Source organism: Odontesthes bonariensis, chromosome 4 (genome assembly GCF_027942865.1).
Source record: "Odontesthes bonariensis isolate fOdoBon6 chromosome 4, fOdoBon6.hap1, whole genome shotgun sequence".
NCBI lineage: Eukaryota > Metazoa > Chordata > Actinopteri > Atheriniformes > Atherinopsidae > Odontesthes > Odontesthes bonariensis.
The window spans coordinates 15,600,618-15,621,814 of NC_134509.1; the positions used below are offsets into that span (position 1 = coordinate 15,600,618).

Sequence of the window (21,197 nt, forward strand, 5' to 3'; positions counted from 1 at the left end):
GCAGTACAATTCATTTCTTCAATACATGCACTATCTGGCTGTCTAGTTTGAGTTGAAGGGTGGCTGTTATTGTAAACAAAAGGAAAAGGCTTGTCCGGAAATGGCTCTCATTAGACATCAGAGTCTAGGCCTCAAGGCAGTCGTGTAGTTCTCTTGGACAACTTTGACCAAACACAGTCATTTGACCCAGGACCCACTGAATTAAATGTTTTCTGGTACTGTGAAGTGCACCGTCAGTAATCAGAACTGGAAAGAGGCAATTTGATCATGAGGTAAACAAAGAATTTCACTGTGTAGCACAGCAACGCCTAGGATGTTAGTTTGCATAGTGGCAGAGAAACACATTAAAAATAGCAGCTGGATCAGGGAGGTGAAGAAGGGAAGAGATAAACATTAGTCATTAGTGAGGAATTTCAGCCTGACTTGGTCCATGAAGGAGTGAAATAAGAATTTAAACATGATGGATCCTCCTGTTATGGATCACTTGTATACAAGACGGAGCCTGTGACGTTTTCTTTGTAAAGAAATGTAGTTTTGCTCATTTCAAAATAAATTAAAAATGTACAAAATGGATGATATGTACCGGTACCTTAAAATCATCTAATTTTTACTCATTGCTTAAAATGTTCAGAGAAAATCTTTGCACCCGTTTTTTAACAATAACATTTGAACTGGATTTGGACTAGTTTGAACAACATCTGAATGCTATGATTAGCTTTGTAAAACATGAATGCTTATGGCTCAGGACAGAAATAACCCAACACCATTTTCTGTCTTACTGTCCCCCCTTTACATGAAATATCAACATATGCAGCTTAATAACAAAAGGTAAAAAAGGAAAAAAGATGTATAAAGTGTTAATCAGGTCATTAATGGAAAACCATGCAAAAACCATAAGCGTTCAATATAAAATCTGACCTGCCTAAAGTTACAGCAGGGTTAACGGCTGTGTTTGAAAAATGGGAAATCCTGACTGGGGAACCAGGAAATGGTCCACACTCTGCAGCATATCCTTACGAAGCAATTCCTCCACCCTAACAGGCTTCCTGTAGTTCGTACTCAGCTGTGTCACCATATCTTCCCTTTGACAATTCTGGTCAACAAACAGTTCTTAAGGGCAACTTCAATCAGCACCGACTGCAGCCGAACCCATTTACCTCCAAGTACATCACTTTAGTTACTTAAGTTTAATGAGGCCATTATATCCCAATGTAGAATTCATTTCATTTTTTCCCCAAACATGGGTACATGGTTGTCTAGTTCAAGCATGTTATGCTAAACTGACATGTATTTTGCATTTTATGCTGAGTAAGCAGTAGCGATGTGTAGGATTCGTATCTCCCATAAAACATACCGGAAAATGAAGACTGTAGGCTGGAATTGTAACCAAAACCTGTGTTTTTGTTCTTTTAAAAAAAAAGAGCAGCACCAGAATCACAGACATGTCTATGGATGGATGGATGGATGGAGACAGTTGCCTCTGGGACACCAAATGGTTGAGCCTTGATGTTTTGGGGGTAATTCAATGAAACACCTGCGATGCAGCATGCCAGATTGATAACACCAGCGACGCATCAGCATGTACACGTGACCTTTTAGCGGGATTTGGGAGCAGGTGCTGCCTGCCTGGTGGTTTGGTGTATGCTTGATGGAATCATACAGCATAGTGTGCAGTTCACCAATCCATCAGTCAATGCTGGGATGTTAAAGAGAAACATGCCCCCCTTAAAACAATGCAAAGGTAAATGTTAAATATCTATGTTTAATTATACGGTATCAGCACCTCTGGTTTGTCTTCAGAGTTGCTGTCAATGAATAACACTGTTCCATCATCAGTGTCTAAGATGGATATGCCTCTTGGCAGAAAAAAGATGTGACATTACCATTTAATTACCATTTTGTTTGCATCAAAGAGAGTCAATTTATGCCTCCTCCTGCCTCACTCCTCCATTATTGGGAAAACGCTCTGCCTCCATCATGGTCGAGGATGGATCAGAGGAGAGGAGGCTCCTGAAGGAGGAGTGAGTGAGTGAGTGAAGTGAAGTGAAATTTATTTATATAGTGAGTGAGGAAACACAGGAGGCTTTTAATGCAGATTTTCATGAAGAAATGCCCCTCCATAGGAAGTCTACTGATTGGTCAGTAAAATGAAAAGTCAAGACAGTATACATCTCAACTGTGACACCATAGAATTATTCTAAAAGTATAAGTAGCAAATAAAGTTAATCATGTTAGCTTACATAATGAAAAGCATTGTTATGTGTAAAATATGAATCATGAATGGATCTTAAAAACATTCTTTGTACTGATTCTACTCTCTTGACAAGGCCAAGGAATAACTTCCATTTTTTCCCCCATTTTTCCACTCCTTCAAACACAGTACAGTAGAAAAAGTACATAAAATAGATTTATATAAATTATGCAAGGGGGACTGAGGATATCCTCCACCCTTGCTTCTCTGGTTGTGAGATGTGAGGAAGAGAAGGAAGGAGACATATTAGCCAAATGACTGTATAATCAGATACATTAAGAAAGTGTTAGGCCTTAGGTTTATATTGTTATACCTGCATACATCATCTGAAATATACCAAAACGTTTTGATGCTTCTCACAAGGAAAATATCAGATCACACAAGGACCAAACGCGCCTGTCAGAGGGCCAGATTTGGCAAACAGCCATCTTTCTGTCAACACATAATGCAAGTCATCAATCAAAAGGTCCCATTCTACTTCTGTCATACTGATTCATAAGAGTTTGCACAGCAACCATCTCCAAACTTTTATTCAGCACTTGGACAGCAAAGGTACAGCCTATGCAGGTTTGATCACACACGCTCAAGCTGAGAGATACACAAAATGTCATGACCAACCAAAATACCCACGTCCTTAGAGGCTGAAGGAAAGCAGATGATTCCTTAAGAGGGGCAGAATTATAACTTAGTCTTACTGACAATATTCACCAACAGTGCTGTTACACAAAAAGATCATTTGTTTTCACATTAAACATGGCTGCATTTCATTACTGCCATCCGACTCTGGCTGAGTATCAGGAGTCGTTGGATTTCTCTTCTGTGCCATTGTCACATGTCTGGAATAATAGCTGTGAAACACCCCTTTGGACTGACCCCTACATGCACAAGTGTTGTAGGCGAGTCCAGTTGTCGCCTCACCTGTTCTAACTGAAACATATCAGCCAGTATTTCCCCCTTCACACCCTGTTTGGTTCAGTTTGTCTTTATAATATTTGTCATTTTAGTTAACTTACTTTAAGTTACATTTTATATGTGGACCTTCTTCCTTTGCCCAGCTGTCAGAGGGGCTGTAACAATGCAAAAAACAAGATTCTCACTGATTCTCCGTTACTTCTTTGTGGCGGGTGTCCCTCCCCAAATAGGACTGACAAACTCCTGACAGCACATGACCCAGCTGTATCAACTCACAATAATGATGTGTTTGTAATATAACAGATCTCTGCACTGGTAGAACCCAACTGCAAACACTGTTATTAGATGAAACTGGATCTGAGGGGTTTTAAAGTGATACCAACTCGCCCTTAGATCAATTGTGAAATGCCCATTGTAAAAGAAACTGCTTCGCATGACGAAGAAACAAAATTGAGTAAGCTGCATCTTTTCCATCAAATCGACACTTTTATTTAACCTTCCACTGTGCTTAAACTGCTTTTAAAAATTTTTTTAAAAATTAGGGAAACTGTAGGAGCCACAAAGCAGTAGAAGGATAAACATATCTTCATTTAGGAGCGTCACATCAAACCTGTTGAAATTTAATGATTGCATTTAATGATTGCATTGTTTACCCTTAAGAAATCATCCTCACTGAGACTAAACTGTTTAAAATAACAGTGCATTGTTCCTTTTACAAAGGTCCAATGTTTTATCTCATTCTTTAAAACACTGTTTTTAAGGCAGTAGTAGAGCGTGATGCATTAGACACTGGGAATCTAAAAATAAATCTTGGCTGATTATCTCACCAGAGCTCCTTACACAGAGTCAGTGTAGTTAATTGATCCTACTGAAATTCAAGGCCACATTCAAAGGTGAATTTAAGTGAGCCAGTTTAAAAGCTACGTCTGTCGGCGACTACAAAGTCAAAATATTCATTGGTCTGCAATTTTCCGAGTGTAGTTCCCACTAAGGAATCAATGAGCTACTGTCTGATGACTGTACATCATTGCTCCTTACCTTAAGCAACCAAAGCCCACTCAAACATAACTAATCATTTCTGCACTGGCCACAAACAAACAGCTTTCTGCAGCAGAAATATTTCCCCTTTCCTGCAGATCCTGAAAAATTATAGCAGGACAAATATTGGATCGCATTCAAATAATGTTGGTCACAAATGTAACTTTGAATCCACTTACTAGTTTATTTCAATGAGGGTCGTTCAGCACAGGCTAGGTCTTAACATGAAAAACAAACATCTCACATGCTAGCTCTAGTGCGTGTATAAGACAGGAAAAAAGGCAGGACTGTCCATCACATCCAGCTGTGTTCACTACAACAACATTACATTCAAATTTGTGACTGCTGGTTAGCGTGTGGCATTGCCAAGTTATTGTAGTTGCCATTTCTGGTTCACTGTGTTGTCTAATAACAGCAATGAAGAAAAAATAAATAAATAAGATCAGTTTAACTTAGAATTCCCACTGCATATGTTTGGAACTCGTGACTTGTGTACAAGTCTACAGGAGGCAGGACTCACAGATGCAATTCCAACTGTGAGAGAGTATCTCCGGGCCATGACGTTTCCCGTGAAGTGCATGTGAGAACACCAACTGTGTAAAAAGTACCAAGCTGTCCACACATTCTCCAAAAACATCTGCAATGTTCCTGTTATCTGTGCGAACTGGCCAAGTCGATGGCAATTACAGCTCTGGCCCACATACAAAAAAATTAAAAATAGTACAAACAACAGAGAGTGCACCTGCACCCGACTCTTGGGCACAGTTTAATTATTACCTTTGGTCTTTGAGCGCCTCCACCAACAGTTTCTCTACACGGTTTCCGCTATTTTAACCAGTTTCATTTTAACCAAGGCTAAGTCTTCACTATTGCCCTTTTTCTAAAAGCAGGCAGATAAACAGCAGCAAGTACAGACAAAAAGAGAAACACGTTTTTACCAATTACTATGCAACAAACCAATTACTTCACAAAATTCAACCAAATTAATAATTTAAGCTGTGCTCACTGAGTTGAAACGTGCATAAACAATAAAGTGAACTGATTATTCTGAGCTGCTGTTTTCACGATTTTTTTGACAGCCAGAATAGCTTGAACATAACAACTGCATTCTCCCTTTGCTGTTAAACGGAGAAAAAGACTGAAAACATTTGAGGCATTTAGGCACTAAATTGCTATATGAAACAAACATACACCTGGACTGTGACATGAGCCCACAACAACGCAAGTGGTAAACATCTGGTAAGCATATCTGGTCACACCAGGTAAATTAGGGGAAAGAAAAACAACATCCCAGAGATATTTCACATCTTAAGCTTGTTACAGGCATTTTAACTTTCCCCATTTCCTTTGTGTTTTACAGCCTCTCAGATGATGCGCATCTCTTTCAAACATCATTAAATCCTGAGGCTATCTGACTATTTGTCAACACAGCGCGGCAATCAGACATGCTGGGCGCGCTATCTGATCATCTCGAGGTGCTCAGCAATATGCTCTACTTAAGAGGTAAGCAGAAAACAGGCATCCCAGCTGCGGCCACTTGGAACCAGTTAAACCTAAAGCTCATGCTGGCAAACTACACCTGTGTGTTCACCCTGACCTCACTTATAGAACTGTAAAAAAGACGTTACGATCAAAAATGTCACTTACAGAAACAACAAGCATCATGTCTGAGGTTTAAAATCAAGCATCTCAGATGATAAACAGACTTGGCCATGCTTATTTAGACAAATCTAAATAAGCTTTCAGCTCTGTGCAGAGGAAGGGAAAAGGTGTGACCGTGGAATTGGGCTGATGCGACAGATAACAGAGAGAAGCAGATAGGATTTCATTCATGTGTCAGATTAGAAGGCTCTTCGCTGCTGCCAGAGCGGGCAAAAGCATGCCTGGAGATGAACACGGATGACCCTCAGTCCTCTGCCACTTCTGTCGGATTTTGTGCGACTGGGACTTTGTGTATGTGCTGCTTGCCTCTCTAAATCAAGCACACTGGTGAGGACATAAAAGGACTTATCTGTCATTTCACTGTTCATGGATCTGATTTTCCATGTATTCAACAACTACATGCAAGACTCAAACATCATTTTCAAGAATATTCCTCAAAAATGGCAAATATAAATGCCTTGGGGTTTCTCTAGCTGCACCCACACTGAGCTTGTATCCTGCATCTGCTGATAGCAAAGATAAAGCCACCAATTCAATTTCACAATTCTAATACCTCATCATTATAGATTCCGAGCACCAATGTTTGCCATGATTGTTCTTGCAGTGATAGGGGAAAAAAGTAGAAGACCATTTAAAGAGCATGCAGTTTAGTTATCAATTACTTTCACTTATGACAGCTCATCACAAAAGGCAATCCTCTGTGCCAGTTTAATAGATGACGAAGAGGGCAACGGTGCACAGTCAAATAGATACTGCACATACTCAGGTGCACAAACGTGACACTTTAAAATAGCACAGAACAAACTGAATAAAAATGTCTTCTTTTTCTTCAGCTGTCCCCTTTACAAACAAAACTAAACAGCTACGGTAATTAACATGACATATCTAAGAACCTGAAACAGAGAAGGATTTTCAAGCTATGGAATGAATTAACTGCATTTCAGCATGTAGTTCAAATCGAATTTATCAAATCGAAATTAGACTACATAAAGACACCCCTTCCAGAATTAGATATTCAACTTTAGGAATTGTGTGATAGGTTATTTTTAAGATTTTTCTTTTCAGCCATATATTTTAAGTTTCCCAGGAATTATTCATTTGTTCTATAAAGTATTCATAATCCACTTGTGTGGTGAGGCATTAAGGCCTGGATTTCTTAAAAATGAACATATGCTATATCTAAAAAAAAAAAATTTAAATTAAAAAAACCTTAATAATACTGTATGATCAAAGACTTGTGTCCAGATTTAACATCCACGGCTGTATACAAAGCTACAGCCATATTATCGCCTTGCATTGGAGTAAAGTCAAAGTATGATTTCCTCCACATACTCACTCCTGTGTGTCACCTTATGATCTCTCAAGGTAGCCCTTACTTACAGGGTACTACATCAGTCTGCAGGCGAAACATTCTATAACTGGGATGATCACAAAGACCTTGATGGGTGCTTGTTTCTTTGATATCAACTACTATATTTCAGAACCCCTCAGACGGCATAATGAGCATTTAAAGATGTTCATGTATCCAATGTTGGCACAAACAGACACTCTTAGTATTGTCTGCCAATTATTCACTGGTTGAACTTGCCTCCGGACCAACATCACCTCGAAATGTGTCACAGACAACCCGACTGGGAATAGACACCCTAAGCTGCAGCTACCTTGCAGCTTTCTGCATATTGTTTCAGTTAACCAGATCATAAAAACAAAATAATGCTGCTTCCTGTAGAGCTGGAGGCAGACACCTACAGCACAGGAGCTCACACAAACTGACTATGTGCCGTCTGCCTGTAAAAAGCGAGTCGACTAGAGGTTACTGAGGAAAGTCAAACATTTACCCAGTTGCAAGAAACACACTTTTTCTTTTTTCTGTTTTTTTTCCCTCAAGACCTGTCAAGGGGCTCTAACGTCAGTTAGACTTCACTTTTAACAGGAAGACAGACATCATTCTCAAGTGGTTTCTCTGGCTTAGTAGATGTTAAATATTATTCAGGAATGACTAATCTGTGACGTTGTGGACGAGGGGCTGTTTGTTCAGTTTTAGCTTTATTTTATTTCTCATCTAAACCAGCGGGATGTGTGACTTTTGTCCTTCCTGAGCCACACCCTAATCAAGAAAATAATAAAGTAGTGCTCTCTTATTCTCAGAAGAATTGGCAGTAACCCTTTTTACATTAGGTAAAATTCATTGCTTAGTTTTGCTTTAAATGCTTGCAAGGGTAAACAGATTAGATTGTAAAGTTATTGCACAACCAAAAAGGTTTTACTGATAACAACAAAAACCAAGAGAATTAGGCTACTGCTCACATGTGTTTCTAATTACTCTGCCGTTACTGAAGTCAGAGGTGGGTGGAGCTGTGCTTTAGGCATACCTATACAGACATAAAAAAAAGTCTAATAACATAATTGAAATCATCTATGTGGATTTACTGTTACACTTGAGGCTCATATCATTTGCCTAATTTCAGCTTCCAAATCTTTTTCCTCCATTGACCTGCCCATGACCTGAAAAATGATTCCCAACCAAATATTTTTGAAGGATATCTCAACTCCTAAAATGTACCTGGAGGAGAGAGGATCAAGTAGAGAGGAGGCTTGTCATATATAAGTGGAGATACATTAGTGCATCATTTGCAGAGGGGTGTGACATGTTGATCCTGCGTCGTTAATGGAATTAAAATGTAATATACACATTGTTGAGAACGAAAACAATGCTTGTCTGACAGAAATAATACAGAGGTGGGCTGCCACAGTAGTTTATTGATGCATCTGTGTCACTCTGGGTGTGTGCAAATTGGGAGATGGTATAAAGGATGGACTTGAAGGAGTATAAACCACCAAAAGTGCCTGTGAGGATAATTCAGTTAAAGGTCCTATGGCATGAAATTTTCACTTTTTAAGGTTGTTTAACATTAATATGAGTTCCTCTAGCCTGCCTGCGGTCCCCCAGTGGCTAAAAATGACGATAGACCTAAACCATGCACTGGAAATTATTCTCCGCCTTTGGAAATGTGACCATGCAGATGGCCTCATCGGGAAAGCCGCCGCTTATGACGTGGGCGCCTCTTATGACGTGGAGGTTGTTTCCACCCAGGGCCAATAAACTGCCTTTCCCCGCCCACAGCTCTTTGGCCAGCTCATTGTGCTGTATATGGATGTAAAAAAACTGTTTAGAGCTCCTGCATCAGAACCTCTAAAGAGCCAGTGGACAGATTTAGTTTTTTCTGGGAAAGTGACGACAGAACCGAAGAGATTTGTGTATGTGTGCACCAAATATTTCACAGACGAATGTTTCCAGAACTTGGGCTAATACCGAGCCCAAGGGAGAGCCCAGACACCCTACGGAGGAAACTCATTTCAGCCGCTTGTATTCACGATCTCATTCTCTCGGTCACTACCCTCAGCTCGTGACCATAGGTGATGGTAGGAATATAGATTGACCGGTAAATCGAGAGCTTCGCCTTCTGGCTCAGCTGATTTTTCACCACGTCGGGCCGGTGCAGAGCTCGCATCACTGCAGACACCGCACCGATCCGCCTGTCAATCTCCTGCTCCATTCGCCCCCTTACTTGGGGAAGGATCTCATTCCCGACTAAGTAATTTAACGCTCTATTATTGTGTTGCTTTCCTGTATGTACAGTATAGTTACATTGCTTGTTACCAAAGGAAAGGGTTTGTATCAGTAGCTAACGGTTAGCTACGCAGCTAATAGCATCTGCAAGCTCTTTTCTCTGTCAACTGGGCTGTTGGAGGTGTTCGCGTGCCCATGAGATGGTTAGCTCGCTCATTTTAGACCAAAACCCCCTACTTCAAGCATCCTGAAGAAGAATGAATCCGCAAATTCAGTGCATTTAATCAGGATAATGATTCATTCATGGTTCCAGTAAAACGGTCAGTCTGTGTCGTTAGCTCTGCAGCTAATAGCTCGGTCACTGTCGCTAATGTAACAGTAAATAGCATGAGGTATGCGAGTGGACACCTCATTTACTGTAACGCGAGTGTTGTGTACTTATTTGTTGTTTTGATAGCCGTCCTGCTGTTGGTGTTATGGCGCGCACGATATCTGCCTTTCGCCTGATTGAAATGACTCGCGCTACGTGCATCTTTGCAAACCAGAGCAATCGGCTGAGAATGTCAAAATCCTCACTCCTGCTTTCCCCTTCACGCATGCCTTTTTTGCTGTGTCTTGTGTAGCACTTGCTTGATGTTTGACTGTGTTAGGAGAGTTGTTTAGTAACTACTTCGTCACATTGTCAAAGTAAGCTCATATAAACAGGTTTCGCTAGTTTTACGGCATAGGGCTGCCGCACCATCTACGTGTATAGCGATTCACAAAACATTTGCGCAAGGTACCACGGGCGTAAGTAAGGCCACACCCCCACTAAACAGCTCATTCTGGGGATCCTAAGGAAAGATCATTTTTGGGACTGGCTGTAATTCTGCACCAAGGCAGAATTTTGGGGAAAAAAACTCAGATACAGTATTAGGGGACCACTAAAGCCTATAAAAATACATAAAAGCCATTTATTTTCATGTCATAGGACCTTTAAAGCTAGTCTATTTTCATCTGCATTTTACTCTCCAACAAGGACAAAAAGTACTGAGGTGGAAGTTGTGTGCAAACCTGCTGTCTATTTGAAGACAATAAATGATCAAAGGGGTGAACTAGTTTCTTTAAGACTACAGATTGTGAGCTAAGACAGGTGAAATCCAATCAGCAATGAAGTTGTGATTTCTAAAAAAGCAAATTAGCAGTTAAGGTTGTTTATATATAACAGGTTACTTGATTTAAACAGGCCTGAAATTAAACTCCTAATCATTTAATCTCACATTTACCTGACAGTGATATCCTATAGTGCCTTGGATCCAGATAGACTAGACCTTGTATACAAGCTGAGAAAGAACAGGGTCAGAGCCACAGAGTGGAGTGAGACTCATTCTTCTTCCCTCTTCAGCAAATTCCTGACTCCAGGCAAAAACACAGATCCTGGTGTTTGTAACCTTAGCCCACGTGTCACAAGTCATCACAACCACCGCTGGGGTGACTTGTGACAGAGATAACCCTCATGCAGAAACCACAGTGTGTTTGTCCATATACGGCGAGAAGGCTCCAAAAGAGATACTACCAAAGGGAAGACTCTGACGTCTGTGGCAAATGAGGTTATCAGCTAATGGAAGGGTGAGCCGAGGGAATGAGAGAAAGTGTGTAATGTGGCAATGATAATTAAATGCACAGCATCATCTCTCAAAGCCCTGAAATGACAGTGATCACTCTAAAATTCAAGTCCTTGGAACGCTTGCTAAGCTGCAATCAGATAAGTCTGTCAGATTGCATTGTATGTCTGTGTAACGGTTTCTGCAGACTGTAATTGTCCGACAATGACATTTATACTTGAAAGAAACCACAGTACATCTTATTCGAGCCATATTTCCCTGCGATACCGTCTTCACATTCTCTGCTTCACAGATTTGTGATACCAACCAACTACAAGTCACTCGGTCCCTAACTAATGACAGCAACAGGACGGATAGCACGTGAACGTAGACAACATTTAACATCATTGGAAAAACAAATATCTCATCATACATGAGCTGCTCTCAAACTTGACATTATCTCTGGCCTCATAACTCATTTTAGCAACAGCCGGCAATAAAGTTCAAAGAAGTTTAATCAGTTCACACAAGTGGAAGCAAAAAAGTCAACCGGGTCTTTGCTTAAAACTAAATGAATCAGCAACAGTTCCATCAAATGTGAGGAGTGACTGTTTGTCTGTGTCTTATAGACTAATAAACCTAATATTGTTGGACAATACCAAAAAAAAAAAAAAAAAAGGAAATGAAGAGAAGATAACTGAGCATAAATACCCTTTTTAGTTAGTGTAAAGAAGAAAACTCACAGTTTATGATGGTGATGCACATTTGTAGCTACAGCCAAGTTTAGACTACTTTTAAAATGTACTGAAAGCAGTTGGTTAGATGTCTTGATGGTGTATTTATGCATTATGGTGTATTTAATAAAACCAGTCACATGGAGAAAAAGTGTCTCTACAAGCCCACAATTAATTTGTCTCCGTGGTGTGGGTTGTTATTCACTCAATGACAACAGAGATGGAGGATGAGCTTTCCTCTCTAATCTCTAAAGAACTCCATTGTTTTGCCACAGTGACGAAGCAGTTCTGCAGGTTCCACCTTCACCTCTCCTCCCACCTAACCAGCAGAAACTCTAGTTGAGCATGCTCGCTCTTTAGTGCTGCATTTCCTTGTTACTGGTAGTTTCATTCATTCTCACGCAGGCAGTGTAAAGTCATCTCATAACTCAGGCAACCAAGGGCTATCACTCCTGCAGAAAGCTGGATAAGTACTTTAGGGTGGCCAATAGGTACCAGACAGATAAGGCACCCGCTCTGACTGACCTGGATATGTCACAGCTGTAGCTTTTATGCCATAATGATTCTAGGATTGTTCTTCCTGTCAGATTCAAACTGATGGGCCTTTCTTATTTTTCAATCCAACTCTGATCAGTGCAAGTTGTAGGCTATGTGCTGGGACACGGAGACAATATATCTACTCAAACTGTAAAATATGCTAGTTTGAATAAGGAAATTAGTTTCCACACAAAAACTTGTCTGAGAAATTAGAGTAGGATGCCAGCTATCGAGGACAGCATGGCTACTAAATGGAACTAGAAAGAGGTCATTTGGCTATGACTCCCTTTTCGTAGATAAAGACGCATCTATCTTTAAGTGCCGCCGGGTCATCGCCGCCTTTTTACGCTTGTGTTTATGTATATAAGGCTTTTCTAAACATATAGGTGTCACTGTACCACAGCGTGACAGTGCTATCTACGGCCTGTCCTGAGCTCCAATAATCAGCTTACCAGGTTGAACACGGTCTCCACGATGTCTCGGTTGGAAACTTCCCCAACTTCCAGCAGGCCGGCAAGCACTGCGAATTTCATCCTTATCCCTCTGATAGGCACTCCGGGGTTGAGCGCCACGGCGCCGGATCGCCCGTCGTTTCCATCACCTGGCTGCGCAGCGCGCGCTGTCTCCGCGCTAGCCATTGCTAAAGGAAGGACGGGACAGGTGGCGGTCACAGGTAAGGCACCTGTTCACCTCCGACGACGAGAGTGCAGCCGATGTCGGAGGAGAAAGGGGGCTCTATCTCCCCTTCAGCTGAGTTGTGGACTCTCTATAGGCACATAAGCAAAGCTTTTCTCTCCCCATTCAAAACTGTTTAGCGAACGAGCCTCGAGAGTGGGCAACAAAAGCCCGGAGAATTTGTTGGCGGTGGACCCTGCGAGGCTGGAAATGTCACCGCTTCTCCCCACAGTGAACTACTCCGCTGCCCCGGTCCGTAACTTGATACCAGGTGGGGGGATTAATGCCGTTAAAAGCCAAGAAGAACTGTCCAGCCGGCAAGAAGGAGGGAAGCGGGTGAAGCAGAGTTCTCGTTTTACCTGTTTTCTCCCCTGCTCGGTCAAACGAGGATACAGTCACTTTAATGTCCCCGCACAGCAGTGGAAGTTGCCATTATCACAGAGTCCACACACTTGACAGGTAGCGCGCTGGGCAAGACCAAAAACTCACAAACTGGAGGGGGATAAGTCCGTCGGCAGCTCTAGTGGAAGCAGACAAAGGACGGAGGTCTGCACGGTGCTCAGTGCGAAACTCCGTGGACTCGGTTAAATGACAACGCTGACCCAGCTGCGCTGGATTTGCTTCCTGCTCTACCCCGGTAGCCTCAGCTCGTCACCGCCATGACAGTGTAGCCCTTGAGTGAATAACGCATGCGCAATAGAGAGCACGGTCTGCTCAGCTCGGTGGCAGGTGTGCCACTCAGGTGGCTTTCACGGACGACACACTGGGATTCTGTAAAAATTAACTGGTACTCGATATAAATTCAGTTACTGCCACTATGACTAATCACAGGGGCAAAACATGAGCTGATTCCTTCAAGTATCCTTCATGTACATTCAACAAAACACAAAATTCCAGCTTCATTTCCCAGCTCACCTCATCAACACACCACACACGATGCGGGCAAAACAGCATACACCGACAACAACCATTATGACCTTAACAATAAGTATAATGTACAAAAAGCTTACATTTACAACAGCGCAGATGAATTATGCATGATTGCATTGGCGTTCCCGATAAACTGCCTGGTGGGTGTGGACTGATATCTTTAATCTATATTGCATAGTTTAGATTGCGAGTCTATTTTGAAACCAAACAGCTCCATTAAACCCGGCTCCAGGTTTTCCGTGATTTAAAGAAACTAAAGATTTCAAGAAAAATGCTGCCTTTAGCACAATTTAAAGGTCAAATAATACTGATGGAGAGGTTCTTCAGTTTCACATTGCAAAAACACAGAGAAGCAGACTTGCCAATGTGCGTTTGGAAATCAAGCTTTCACTATGACTTTTTCTGTCATCTTGACAGGGATTTAAAGGCTTTGGTGCACAGTAACGTGCATTAGTAGTCTACATGAGTAAAATCCCAGATAGATGAACTCCAGGAAATACATTTACTATTACTTTGTCATAAGGGAAATCCTGCAGCTTTACTCCTGTGCATCAACCTAACGTTAGTTTTAAGAATAAGTTGAGCTCATATAATCTATTGCATCATTAAAAACATTAAAATATAATATCTAGATATAAATCACAGTCAAGTGAATACTGTACAAACCCAACATAAACAGTAACTATAGTACAAGATTCACTTTAAACAAATAGGTCACAAATCAAGTCAAAATGATAATAATAATGATAGCGATGATAATGGTTATGTGCATTTATTGAAGTTAAGGTAAGAAAATTAGCCTTTAACGTGTTACAGAATATTCATGCTTGTGTAAAAGATGCAAAAAAAAACTCTCGCCACATACAATGAACCAAGAATTGATATGTTTGTCTTTTATGCTCTTGACAAATTCAAATTGTCATTTTATTCAAAAAGTTGTCAGTATTCAACCCAATATATTAATCATTCGATGAAAGCTGGACCAGAATGAAATTTCAGTATTGTTTATTCAAGGATCAGTTACTATAGAAGTCATTTCATCATAACAGCGTCCCTTGTTGCGGTAGTAAAGATACAGATACTGAACATGTTCTGACATTACAAGCCACACCAACAAACTGCATTCTGTAAACCTCTGTGGGGAGCGATGAAGTCTTACTGTGTGCAAACACAGTAGGAAGATATTATATTAGTTTAGAAGATGTTCACAAACCAAACATAAAAATCAAACATTAGAAGGCATTAACGTGTCAGAACACCAAGCACAAAAAACAGGTTAAGTCTCTTACAGAATGAAAGCAAACAGAGAAAATGTCTTTATAACTTTGTTTTTTCTGTGGCTCAGCACATAGACAGATGTCTACATCCTTAGGCACCCGAAACCAAACATTAATGCAAAGTGACAGCTCCGCTTTGCTTGCCTTTTCATATCACCTCCATCATCATAACCTATGGCACGTGAAATGTTTTCAGAGCTGCAAAGATGAGAGGGTCCACTTTCGTCTACGCCTATAATTGCACGAGGAAAATCTGCATCAAACTCATTCTGGACCGTGATAGCAGATACTCTAAATCTGTCTTTGCCTGCTGCTAATCCTGGTGACTTCATACTTCCCCTGCAGTGTGAAAGAACTGTGAGTGTTACCACAGAGGCAGCTGGCGTCACTGTTCCCTCTGACCTCCCAATGAAGTGTGGCTGTGCCCTCAGAGATCCTGGGAGTCATGGAAGCCAGCAGCACCACCCTTGAGGCGCATCTCTTGTCTCCAATGTAATGACCTGAAATCAGCAGACTTGCTTACTGAACCCGAAGGTAGATTTTCGGAAGAAAAACATTGAAAACTTTCACTGAACTGAACTAAATGAAAACTGCACCAAGTCGGCTCGCCCACATGGCAAAATACATGCAAAGAGAATAAGATCATGACATTCAGTGGTACCATAATAATCCCATTCTGCCAGCCTGTTGGAAACCTTTTAGAAATGACCTGATGAGAGCATAATTCCTAAAAATAATTTGAGTCAAAAACAATTGAACCAGTGAGTTTTTGTTGAGAGTTCAGATTGTCAAATATAAGCTTGAAATATTCATTTTAAATACACTTAGAGCAGGGGAAAAGTGCATTAATATTCAGTCCTTCATTAATTTCCCATGCCTGCTTCATGGGTCAGGAGGCAGGGTACATCCTGGACAAGTCAGGACTCCATCATAGGACCAACACAGATGCATACAACAATGCACGCTCACATTCGATCATCGATCAATTTAGAATTCTAACAAGCATGTTTTTCCTGACACAGAGAGGAAGCTGAAGCCGAAGTGCCCAGAGAGAACCCACAAACACCTGGGGAGAACATGCAAACTCCACACAGAAAGAACCAAGACACAGACCAGAGATTCAGACCAGGAAGCTTCATAGTGCAAACCACCACAACACCGTGGGGCCTCAGTGCAGTAAGAAGTCAAAGGAAATTTCCAAACCCGTTAAACTTATCATTAAAGTCAGAAATGTAACCATACTGCATGTACAGACAGTGTGGTGCGTGATGTAGATTAAATAAGAACTTCACTGCAAATGTAAATGAGTTTAAGAACAATAAAATACTGCAGATAGAACAACTGTATTGAAACACAGTCTTGTGCCTTTGAATGTTATTTGTGAGGTTTTCAAACATTCACAGATGAAAATGGCTCAAGTTTAATTTGCACCAGCAGTTGTATAAAAAGACCAAGAACATTTTTGTGACACTTTCTGTCTCCATTTTCCAAATAGCCTCGCATGCAATACGACACAGGAGTAATACGACAAAAGAAACATCACTTAACTCACTGGTGTTTATATTATTTGTATTATTTTGTCAATCGCCGTCATATCAGTGAAGGCATCTCAACAGCTCTACAAATCTCTGTATATCATATGCAATGAACCTTCAGTTCATTTAACAGCACACAGCATAAACTGGAACAGTGTAACCCTCAGGAAGCCATCAATTATAGGACTGTTTTTTTTTTTAATCAAACTGTATTTACTTTCAGAGAATAAGCTGGCAACAAAGAGTATTTAACCCGACAGTGTGGGTGGAGGCAGGCTACACACCTGCATGACCTGTTAACAGAGAAAGACTAGTTATTCCTGTTCAGAGTTCAGGAAAGTTCGCTTTTCAATAAATCAAGGAATTACACACAGTGTACGTAGTGCACATTATATACATTTTGTAAGTAATTATGGTAAAACTTTACTGTTCTTAAGGAGATTATATCTATTGATTTTGAAACATAATAATCTCAGATTAGACAGAATTAGCGAGGAAATTATTTTCATATATATTCATACATTTTTCATACCTATTTTGCTTACATTTCTCACTGTAGACATTTAGATTAAAATTTTTTTTTTTTTTTTTTGCTCTGTGGCATTCAAGCAAAGCTGCATGGATTTGAAGTTATCAATATTATATAGGTATATATACTGATTACCCATACTCAGATTTACTTTAAGTCAATGCAGCAAAGTCTGTTGTGTTCAGTGGTAAATAAGTTCGTAAAGTCAATTTATTGATTTGACGGGATTTGGAACGCTTGTGGTTTTGTTTTAACTGGTTTTCAAATTTCAATTTCAATCAATGGAAATATCAACAAAACGGTGATAAGATTTCATATCAGTTTGACTATGTACCTCGTATTCAGTATTGATTTCACAACTGTTTATTTCTTTGCTAATAAAGTGTAACAGCACTGAATCTAAACAAAACATTTTTATACATGGAGCTCACGTTAGGTGTGATTTAGTCTTTCCCCAGCAGAGGGTGCCAAAAAACAAACATTTAGAAGGACCCGCGAGATAATAAAATCTCACGGCTTCCGTGGGTCTCTTTTAGTATCGCGAGATGCCCTATTTCCTCCTCTTTCACTCCCTGTAGCCAACATGGCAGTCGGCAAGAATAAGAGGCTGACCAAAGGCGGCAAAAAAGGTGCCAAAAAGAAGATGTAAGTTGAAAATTCAGACACCATTATGTGAAATAGAGCTTGCATTTTTCCTTACTGTTCTTTCGTTTTAATAGAGATGTCGGATGAAGCAGATATTAAGTAGATGTTGGAGTGTCAATGCTAGTCTCATCACCGCCGGCCTCAGTGGCGTTGGACCGAGCTAATGACATGCCGTGTCTCTGAATTGTATCGTAACGGCGTTCCTTTTAGGATGAAACCCATATAACTACTTTTATACTGCTCATATAGATAATTCATAGTATGTTAAGAGAAAATAAAGAGCATTAAATTTGTGTTTACGGGCCTAAGTAACGATGTGTGCTAAAGGCTACAAAATGCTAGCACGACTATTAGAGCTTCTCGAGCTGTTCAGCACTAAAACTCACGTTGTATGGATGGTAATATTGCATAACTGAAACGAGTAACCTAACGTATTTTTAAACCTAACCCATTATATACATAGGTACGAACCTTTTTTTGAGTGTTTCTTACTGCAATTGTTTAGTGAGTTATAATTTAGCTTTGCAAGCTCACGAGTGTCTCAACTTTCCTCTGAGTTATGGATGGTGATGTGTTTGTCACAAATCTGCCCCCATGTGTAATTTTGCTGCAGTGTGGACCCTTTCTCCAAGAAGGACTGGTATGATGTTAAGGCACCAGCCATGTTCAACATCCGCAATCTTGGCAAGACCTTGGTCACCAGGACTCAGGGAACCAGTAAGTCTGCATGGCGTTATGGCTCAACATCCATGTGCTTTTAAAAAGGGAAAAGATTGATTGGGGAAACTGTATTGAATGTTTGTGAATGGAAAAAGTTGTTGTAATCATGAATAAATTGAATTTAAGTAATGTTCTTGCAACATTTCTATTTTATTTATTTTACTTGGTCATGCATTTTGAATAATTGGCAACTAACTTTTGGCCCCAAATGATGCCTTCTGATTATTTCTGCCATCCCCTCGTTTGCCATTATTAAGAGTTCACTTTGGTTCCTGAGATTTTTGTTACGCTTTGATGACTTATACACGCTTGTATCACCCAGGAATTGCCTCTGACGGTCTTAAGGGCCGTGTGTTCGAGGTGAGCCTCGCTGACCTGCAGAACGATGAGGTGGCTTTCCGCAAGTTCAAGCTCATCACTGAGGATGTTCAGGGCAAGAACTGCCTCACCAACTTCCACGGCATGGACCTGACCCGTGACAAGATGTGCTCCATGGTCAAGAAGTGGCAGGTAATATCCATATAGTTTTGGCACATCAGTTATAGTAGGCTTACAAAGAACTAACAGATTGACCTGTTCAAAATGAGCATGCTTGTACATAATTGACGGGGCTTGTCCTGAGGGGCTGTGGCTGTGCACTTAGATGGCGATTGAACAGACAGTTGTTCAAATGTTGGACTGTCTTTTTGAGTGTGAGATGAACAGCAGTTGTCAATTGGTTTCAATTTAAAGTCCTCGGTCCATTACTGAAGAAGCAGCCAACAGATGAAAATGCGCATGAGGGAGCATCTGCGCACAGCTTATTGGGCATTACAAAATGAGAGCATTCGTAACCAATGTAGGCTCCTTGTAGAAAACACTAAAAACAATTTTACTGTGTTGCAGTGGCCCTGTCTGACTCTGGGCACAAACATATCCCCTTAAAGTGTACGGTTCAGTCACTCCTCAGTGTGTGATGGAAATGCACCATGTATTTGCACACTCTGTTTTCTGGAGTAGTTTGGCTTTATATCCCAGTGTGATATTAGTATGATGATTACTGTCCAGATACTCTGCTATTCAGTAGCAGCAAAGATTAACTGTGAAAGTCTTGTTTTCATGTGTTTTTCTCCCTCCAAAGCTTTAGTTTGGTTAGATTTTTCTTTGGTTGTCTCTTACTACAGTAAAACTAAAACTTGTAGTTTGTGATTTAGCTTTTTCTCATTCTGGAATATGCCTATGCTATCATGTAGAGAGATGCATGTGTATAAATGGAATAGAAAAGTAAGTTTTGTGGGGGTTTTTTTTTTTTTTGGTTACCTTCTTTACATTTTTTTTGTATCAATCTACAAAGCATTTGGTTACAAGTGCCTTTGAGTGTGTTGGAAGAATTTCTGTAATCACTACCAACCCTTTTATTGATTTGAATGACTACTTTTTGTTTTATTGATTTGCTATTATTCATATCACATTTGTGTCAAAATCCTGTTTATTTGCAGGAGATTAAATAAGTGTACCTATACAATACAAATTAAGTATATTATTAGTAAGGGTGATCTTAGTGTACTTAGTTTGTAAAACTGCCATTTTGCTTGAAAAGGTAAACGTGGGCACAAGTGCTTTTGTTGTACTAATCTGCAAACAGTGGATGTCCCACATTGAAAGATGATGGGTTTAGGCTTATTTAATAAAGATTGACTCTTATCTTTCCACTCAGACCATGATCGAAGCCCATGTGGACGTGAAGACCACCGATGGATACCTTCTGCGTCTTTTCTGTGTGGGTTTCACCAAGAAACGCACCAACCAGATCAGAAAGACCTCATACGCCCAGCACCAGCAGGTCCGTCAGATCCGCAAGAAGATGATGGAGATCATGACCCGTGAGGTTCAGACAAACGACCTGAAAGAAGTGGTCAACAAGCTGTAAGTTGTACCCTCACTCCCCGTTTCTATTTCTTTTTCAGGATAGTGATTTGCTACTTCTGCACATTAATCTTCTGTGTTGTATTCCAGGATCCCCGACAGTGTTGGCAAGGACATCGAGAAGGCTTGCCAGTCCATCTACCCTCTACATGACGTCTATGTCCGCAAGGTCAAGATGCTTAAAAAGCCCAAATTTGAATGTAAGTAATACACAGCGGTTTCATCAGATGAAAGGGTCACAGTTCTTTTCACAGGGGATGCACGATGACCTTTCGGGTCCCATATGATCACCTGATTACAACATTCTGAGATCAGCTGATGTTCCCTTGTGTAAATGAATGTTATTTTAAAGGTGATATGTTTACAGAAGTCACACTGGTTCTTTCATTCACTTGATTCAAGGGTCTTCTTCTGTTTTAAATCTATACATTGAGGCTCTTTGTCACATTTGGTGAATATTGAAAGTTAAAAGCTTTCCGTCTCTTGTTACAGTGGGCAAACTGATGGAGCTCCACGGTGAGGGTGGTGCCGGCGGTGCTGCAAAGGCAACTGGTGACGACACTGGAGCCAAGGTGGAGAGGGCTGACGGCTATGAGCCCCCCATCCAGGAGACTGTCTAAAATCATCCCTACAGATAAAATAAAAAAATGTAAATTACCACCAAACTGTATTTGTCTTAACTTTGTCAGTAAT

General features: G+C 40.5%; 2 protein-coding genes across 8 annotated transcripts in view; one reads left to right on the forward strand and one right to left on the reverse strand.

Annotated features, from left to right (window-relative positions):
• Window positions 1–13,641, reverse strand: part of lrba (LPS-responsive vesicle trafficking, beach and anchor containing) — a 179,939-nt gene extending 166,298 nt beyond the window's left edge. For all 7 annotated transcript variants that reach the window (XM_075463161.1, XM_075463166.1, XM_075463165.1 and 4 more), the window contains exon 1: window positions 12,741–13,641. In XM_075463161.1, coding sequence (XP_075319276.1) covers window positions 12,741–12,926 — 186 coding nt within the window. In that variant the 5' untranslated portion in view covers window positions 12,927–13,641. The remainder of the gene's footprint in view (window positions 1–12,740) is intronic.
• A 4,145-nt stretch (window positions 13,642–17,786) lies between these two features.
• On the forward strand, window positions 17,787–21,169 carry rps3a (ribosomal protein S3A). The gene is made up of 6 exons (XM_075463167.1): window positions 17,787–17,879; window positions 18,493–18,596; window positions 18,922–19,109; window positions 20,296–20,504; window positions 20,595–20,704; window positions 20,997–21,169. The coding sequence occupies exons 1-6, from the start codon at window positions 17,818–17,820 to the stop codon at window positions 21,122–21,124; spliced, it is 801 nt and encodes a 266-aa protein (XP_075319282.1). The 5' UTR covers window positions 17,787–17,817; the 3' UTR covers window positions 21,125–21,169.
• Window positions 21,170–21,197: the final 28 nt, after the last annotated feature.